Here is an 8,172-nt window from a genome sequence, read left to right as displayed (position 1 = left end):
CCTATTGGCAATTTGGGTAACCTCTTCAGAGGATGGTGTGATAAGAATAGGAGGTAGGAATTGACTAGGCAGTTAGGGTAAAAAGACCCCAAAGAAAAGTAGCCCACTTCTTTGATAAAAGTCATAATGCCCTTGGGCCTCTTAGCAACATACTCCATTCCAAAGGCCAAAAATGTTGAAAGTATTTGGGAGCTTTTATCTAATCCTTAAAAGATTTTAGGGTTACCTCTTCAGAGGGGGGAGTGTTAGAGCAGCCAAAAGCCCCATAAAAAATAAAAGAAGAAAAAAGAATACACGAAGTTATCAGAAAAAAAGTGATGGGGAGATGTGGGAGGAGTTGGAGGGGAGGGAGTGGGCATGGATTTCATCAAAACATCTTCTATGTGTGTATGAAATTCTCAATAAAGTATTTTTAAAAAAAGAAACAGAGGAAGTGAGTGAACTGAACACCAGCATTCATCTCTGTCTGCTTCCTGACCGTAGAGTCAATGTAACCAACCACCTCACTCTCCTGTAATCTTGAATTCTATACCATGATGGATGGTACCCTCAAACTGTGAGCCAAAATAAGACCTTCCTTAAGTTACTCTATCAGGTATTTTTTCATAAAAATAAAATTAACTAATACAGAAAAAAACCCCACATAGGTCAATAAATGTAATGAATCATATAAATGGACTTAAATACAAAAATCACATGATCATCTCAATAGATGCAGAAAAAGCCTTTGACATAATACATCATGCATTTATTTTAAAAGTTCTAGAAGGGATTGGACTGGAGGAAATATAATAATTAAATTATATTATTATATTACATAATTAAATAATTAAAGCTATATATAACAATCCTTCAGCCAACATCAATCTAAACAGAGGAAAAACTGGAAGGATTCCCATTAACATCAGGAAACAGGCACAGCTGTTCACTATCTCCACTCCTTTTCAATATAGTGCTTGAGACTCTGGCTAAACCATTAAGACAAGAGAAGGAAATTAAGGGAGCACTAATTGGAATGGAAGAGGTAAAATTATCCCTATTTGCAGATGATATGATATTATACATAAGCGATCCCAAACTTTCCACCAGAAAATTCCTAAAAATGACCAACGCTGTCATCAAAGTGGCAGGTTACAAAATCAATCTCCCAAAATCAGTAGGCTTTCTATAACCAATAACAAAGAATCAGAGAATTAAGGTCAACAGTTGATAGTAGAATCTCACTGAGCTGAAAAGCTTCTGTACAGCAAAGGAACCAACATGAAGAGAAAGCCACAGCATGGGAGAAAATTTTCACCCGCCACACATCTGACAGAGGACCGATATTCAGAATATACAAAGAACTCAAAAACAAAGAATCAAGAGAACAAATACCCAATTAAAAAGGGCTATAGATTTGAACAGGGAATTCTCAAAGAAGAAATAAAAATGATAAGGCAATACCTTAAAAAGTGCTTAACATCCTTAATAATTAGGGAAGTGCAAACCAAAACTATTTTTTCATCTTATGTCAATCAGTTCAAGAGAACAAATGTCACCAACTGTTAGTGAGGGTTTGGAGAAAGGGGAACAGTCATCCACTGCTGGTGGGATTACAAACTCATGCAATTACTATGGAAGGCAGGATGGATAACTCCAAAAGAAAAAGAAAAAAAAAAAGAACCTACCTACCGTATGTACCATATGAACCAGTTATACCACTCCTTGGCATATACCCAAAGGACTCATCCTACTGCAGAGATACTTGTACATCCATGTTTGTTGCTGCTCTTTTCATAATAACTAAGAAATGGAAACACTCTAAATGTCCCTCTACTGACAAACACAGATGATGAAAATGTGTTGCATTTATACAATGGAGTTCTACTCAGTAGTAAAGAAAGATGAAATTTACAGGTAAATGGATGGAACTGGAAACTGTTATACTAAGTGAAATAACACAGACCCATAAAAACAAGCAATGTATGCTCTCTCTCATTTATGGATCTTAGCACCATATCCTTGTATATGAGTATATATTTTGATATAACTGCAGGAGCCAGGAAAATGGAAAGGAACCATGGAGGTAAAGATAAAGAAAGGGCCTGAGAGAGAGGGATAGTAGGAGACAGATGTTACCAAAGGGGAAATGGGGAAAATGGGGGTATTTAACAGGGAAAGAAGGAGGGAATGGTCTACAAGGAAGCACGGAAGTAAGGGGGATGAAGGAGCTAAAGAGAGGCGGGATAATAGGAGACAGTTATTATTAAGAGGAAAACAGGAAAGGGGGGCACTTTAACTGGAGTAAGAGGAAGGAGGGTTAGACAGGGAGAAAGAGAGAAGAGATAAATACACTTGGGTAGTGTGGAAAAAACAGAGAAGTGTGTTGGCTCAAAAGCCTACTGATAAATACACATAAAACATCTGTACATGAGTGAATATATATAGTTGAAGGCTGTATAACAACAAACACAGGGCCAGAACACAGGAGAAAAGTCCCTTTGAGTTATTAGTCAGGATAGTCCAAAAGACTCCAAAAATAACACAGGGTATTGCCACAGTCCTCGATGGCCTCCTGGGTAAGACCCTATTGATTGAAGGTAAGACCCTACTGCTGAAGACAGGACATATTTCAGGCACAGGACTTGGGGCAATGGAGCCAGGACTGACCTGAAAGCTTACTCCTTGATGATTATCTCTCATAGTTTCAGAGGTTACTATGAAAGCTGCTAAGGGAGAAAATCAATCAATGGTCCAACCCCAGCTTTAAAGTCTAATAACCACCACAATGACTGACCCAGCAAACCATCTCTATAGGTGCAGTAGTGACACTTTTATTGGGGTAATCAACAGCTATTCAACTCGACTTAAAGCCTGTTGAGTGGGAGGGAACTCATGGGTGGCACTGTAAACAGCCAAATACATGGCTGGAGAGGTCATAGATCCTAGAGAAAACCCTAAATCTGTCACATCCCTAGACGAACATAATTTTTTACTGTATGCTAAATATGTAAATATGTCTCCTTATATTTACAGACAAGTATACCAGTCACCACTTATCAAAGAAGATTCTTTTGTAACAGGTAGAGAATATGACAGAATTCTACAACTGGTCACACACAAAGAATAAATGTCTATGAGATGCCCAGCTCTGACACATCTACAATGGAACCTCTACATCTAAGGCTCATGGAACATAGTGGAACAGGGGATAGAGAGATACTAATGCATCTCTCAACTCTCACCAGTGACGCTTCCTCATGCAACAGAGAGCAATTAACACAGAAAGCCACAACTGACCAAAGTGTAGAGAATCAGAGACAGTAGAGTACATGTTCCTTGATCAGACTCCTCTATAAAACCTCTGCCACCCAGGGCTCAGGGACCATTGCAGAACAGGGAGCAAAGGATTGTAAGAGCCAGGGTTGGTGCATGATCATAAGGAAACACAGGCTTTCAGGCCTCTTGGAACTTGCTCATAAAAACTTGCAACAATGATGACAACATGCACAAGACCCATGCAAACTCAAACCAGAAAAAAAAAAACCAGCGCGGAAGTAGGGAAATGGGTAAGAAGCCCCAACTTTGGCTGAGGAACTATTGGCAGCTGATCACTGCTGGGTGAGGGAGAGCTGGTCTTCTTTAAGGGAGTGACTCTAGTTAGGCTGACTAGACTCCAGTGGATGAACTCACACTGAGGGACATCTGGGTACACAAATTTGACTCAAGAGGTCTTAACATATATGACAGAATGCATGAAATTCAGTGGGAGGGTCTATAGGGGTACAGATATTGGAGGGGTCTAAATATGATAAAGATATGTGAAATATACAAAATTCAATAAAAATATATATTGACAAAAACTCAGCATAGAACTGGGAGAATGAACAGCAGACCCCAATATTAGCTGAAGAAATATTGGCAACTGATTACTACTAGGTGAAGAAGAGTTGAGCTTCCTAAAACAAGGGACTCTAGACAGGCTGACTAGACCTCAGTGGATGGACTAGCACTGGGGAAGGTCTGGGAACACTGATTTGACAAAGTGGGCCTTAACACAGATAACAGAATATATGAGTTCCAGTGGAGGGCTATGAGAGGGTGCCAGTGGGGCCGGGGATATAAAGATGATTAAGATTGTTTGAGACATTCTATATGAAATGCACAATAATTCAGTAAAATCAAATTTTAAAAATACATATATATTTTTTAAAATGTTGGGAGAGAGTTTAAGCCCAGGCCAAGAGATGTGTGTGTGTGTGTGTGTGTGTGTGTGTGTGTGTGTGTGTCCCTCATGTGAACATGTACATGTGTGTTCAGGCACATTTATATGTCAGAATACATGTGCACATATATGTCCCTGCCTGTGGAGGAAGACAACATTTTCATCTGTCAGATGCCATCCACCTTGACCTTTTTGAGACTGTCTCTCACTGGGCTGGAACTCACTGATTTGCCTGGACTGGTTGGCTAGTGATCCCTAGAGCTTTGACTGCCTCCAATCTCCCAGTACCTGGATTGCAGGCACATTACCCCCCTCTTTCTTACGTGGGAGCTCAGGTTCTCTTCCTTGCAAGGGACACACTCTACCAACTAAGCTATCTCCCCATTCCCTAAGAGATCTTTTGATAACCGTACACTTTGTAGTGGCTGGATACTATGGAGGCAGTTCTGAGCAATCTCTTTCACCAGTTAGCTAGCTGACTTTAAATTTATTCCTTAGTTTTTCTGAGTCTAATCTCAACCTTGTTGATTAGAAATTATGCACCTTGAAGGGCTGGGGATTTTGCCTAGCAAGTGCAAGGCCCAGGGTTTGGTCCTCTCAGCTCTGAAAAGACAAACAAGCAAGCAAGCAAACAAACAAACAGAAAACAAGGCAACGCGCTGGGCACGGTAGCACTCAGCTTCAGTCCCAGCGCTGGGAGGCAGAGGCAGGCAGATCTCTGTGAGTTCAAGGCCAGCCTGGTCTACATAGTGAGTTCCAGGTCAGCTGGGGCTACAGGGAGACGCTGTCTCAAAAAAACCAAAGAAAATAAAAAAGCAACTAGAAATTAATTACACACATTTAGAGCCTAGGCTATAGAAGCTCTAGTCAAGAGATTCCATCTTTCCTTAATGAGCTGCATATGCCTGCTTGCTTGACCGTTTACAGATTCAGTACATTTAATAAGTAACAAATTATAAACAGTACAAAGTCATTACAAACAGCCCTAAGTCATGAATCTCCTCCAGGTATGGCAGTTTAAAGTAGGGTAAGTTTATACATGAGAAGCACTCCTGTGAGGCACGTCCTTTGATGGTCAGCCAACTACAGTCATAATGATAACTCTCATTACTACATATTAAGATCCATCAACAGGATGTACCAACACCAACAAAGTCATGACTCAAATGAGTGTGCGGCATCTCAGAACATGTCAAGTGAATGCCTCGGGGCAAGGTTCCTCATTTAGCCAGCCAAAAGCTCCATCTGTTAAAGATGCTAGAATTAAAATGAAAGCAGACTTGCTCCCCTTCATGAAGCATGCATAATAAGTAACACTGTGACTGAGGTTATCTGCATCCCACTGTTGTAGATGAAAAACAACTGGGTGGCAAAGTCATATACTTGCTCCAGCTGATGTTGTCTGAATCTGGTTGTCTTCGGCTCTTTTGCCTCTGATTTTCAAGCTGGTGTCCGTTCTACTGCATGGAGCAGTTACACTAAGCCACAAGTTGGCTTCACTGAACTAGTGCATATTCAAGCATCTCCCAGGCTCTGACTCAAACATCTCAGAGCCTCCTGGTGTACGGAGGTCTCATCTGTGAGTCTATCTCTAGTAGGGTGGTAGATAGTGTGGGAAAGGCTATTCCTACTCTCACTAATTTAACCATCAATTTGAAATTTCATTCTTCAGATATGGGAGGGTGATTTTACTTTTACTGGAAGAAAAATGTAATTCAAACATTTCAGTACTCTTTACATTAAGAAGCTAAAGGGGCTGAACAGATGCTTCAAAGGTTAAGGGCCTTTGCTGATCCCCCCAGAGAACCTGAGTTTGGATTCCCGGCATCCTTGTCAGGAAGTTCACAACCACCTGTAACTCCAGCTCTAGGAGATAGAATGCCCTCTTCTGACCTTCCTACCTACACACACGGCATACATGAACATATACATAAATGAAAATAAGTCATTTTAAAGAAGCTAATTGGACATAACAAGGCAGGATTTCTGTGTTACTGCTTGAAAATCACTCTACTTGACCGGGGTGTGGGGAGAGGGAAATGCTACTTGTGGGCAAGAGAAAGTGACCGAAAAGAAGGATCTGAAGCCATTCTCCATTATAAATAAATGGCAATCTAGTTCTTCCTTTGTACTTTGGGAGAAAGGAAAAGGGACCAAAAGATTAAAAACCAAAGAAGAGGAAGGAAATAGGATGAACATTCTAGTCTAATATGCAATTAATTGATTTCAATTTAGCAAGTGTTTGGGATACAGATACTATGATCATGTCAATGGTCTTGAGTCAGGCGTGGCGATGCACACCTTCAATCCCAGCACTCCAGAGGCAGAGGCAGGCAGATAGATCTTTGAGTGTGAGACCAGCCTGGTCTACATAGCGAGTTCCAGGACAACCAGGGCTACACAGTGAGACCCCCTCTCTCTCAAAAAGAAATCATTTTGGAATGGAGAATTAGCAGACACCCAAGGTTCTCTCTGCTGCAGCATCTGTGTCTACCGATCCTCCATGCTGTTTTCCTTCTCACAATACTCCCACCCAGAGCCAGCAAATCCATCAGTAAATCAGTAATAGCTGTTACACACAAGGACTCAAGAAATGGAATATCTGCTGTTACATGTTCCTAGATAGTAACTCCCACAGTTATATTTGGAATCTCTTTCCATTAATGTACTTGTTCCTTATCTGGTTGTATTTGAGCTTAAAGTGTATTATTTTCTTTAAAAAAATGCACCAATTTCAAAATATCTAACTAGTCTGCATTTTTCCAGGCATTTTAAGAATCTACCGGCAAATAAACAAACATGAATTGTCCAACTACTTCCTTTTCCTCCTTACAAACACAGAAACCACTTCCTGAGAATAAGCATACTTTCAAGTTTAGTAGGATGAGGAATAAGCTATATCATTTTCATGGTGAATTTTTGTGAATGGGCTTGTCGTCATTCAGATTAAAAATAGCACACTCATGAATCATGCCATTGGTGATCTAAATGCTATCTCCCTATAAAAGGGTGGCCCCTAGAAGGTAGAGACAGAAGCCAGAAGCTAGAGAAGGATATTTTTTAAGGTAAAACCAGTCAGGATGCATCATCTAGCCACCCTTGTGCTGTTGTGCCTGCCAGTCTGTTCAGCTTATCCTCTGCATGGGACAGTGAGACAAGAGGACCCAAGCGTGGATCTTGCTCAGGTAATGAGTGGTGCTTTCTACTCCACCACTGCATAGCCCAAGTGGAGGAATAGCTGTGCTTACTTGGTCTACATGAAGGAGATGACTTGATTAAACTTGGAGCAGATAGCATCAGGGAATATCAAAGTGACAGAGACAGAAACTTCTTCACAGGAAAGGGAAGGAGGGCAGAGGGTAGAGAAAGGATTTCTCAAGGGAGGAATAAGCAGAGGCAGCAGCTGTGGCCAAGTGAAAAGAGTCAATAGAAGATCAATGAAGCCCTTGCCAGGCAGGTGGATCTCTCTGAGGTCAGACCAGCCTGGTCTACATAGTGAGTTCCAGGCCAGCTGGGGCTACAGGGAGATTCTGCCTTAAAAAGACACCCAAAATAAAGAAAAGAAGATAGATGAAGTCCTCTTGCTTTAGAAATATGTATGTTAGTTAAAATAATTGAGGAGGAAGAAAATGATAATTTGATCTTCTAAAACTTCAAGAAATAATATTTATGCTGCAATTTGTCATGGGTAAAGAAATGAATTTATCGTACATCAGCCTATAGTAACATGTTTCTATCAATAGTGGAAACGGAAAAACTTAGATACATTCACTCAAATATACATTCACTCAAATTATGTCAAATTCCTTACTGGGCTAGACTTCAAGAAATAATATTTATGCTGCAATTTGTCATGGGTAAAGAAATGAATTTATCGTACATCAGCCTATAGTAACATGTTTCTATCAATAGTGGAAACGGAAAAACTTAGATACATTCACTCAAATATACATTCACTCAAATTATGT

General features: G+C 40.4%; 1 protein-coding gene across 1 annotated transcript in view; it reads left to right on the top strand.

The window, feature by feature from the left end:
• The first annotated feature begins 7,252 nt into the window (after positions 1-7,252).
• Positions 7,253-8,172, top strand: part of Mmp10 (matrix metallopeptidase 10) — a 19,071-nt gene continuing 18,151 nt past the window's right edge. Inside the window, exon 1 of the mRNA XM_029561899.1 lies at positions 7,253-7,389. Coding sequence (XP_029417759.1) covers positions 7,285-7,389 — 105 coding nt within the window. The 5' untranslated portion in view covers positions 7,253-7,284. The remainder of the gene's footprint in view (positions 7,390-8,172) is intronic.

Source organism: Nannospalax galili, unplaced genomic scaffold (genome assembly GCF_000622305.1).
Source record: "Nannospalax galili isolate Female #2095 unplaced genomic scaffold, S.galili_v1.0 scaffold1750, whole genome shotgun sequence".
Classification (NCBI taxonomy): Eukaryota; Metazoa; Chordata; class Mammalia; order Rodentia; family Spalacidae; genus Nannospalax; species Nannospalax galili.
Note: the sequence above shows the minus strand (reverse complement) of the source record. Positions and strands in the feature narration are given on the sequence as shown.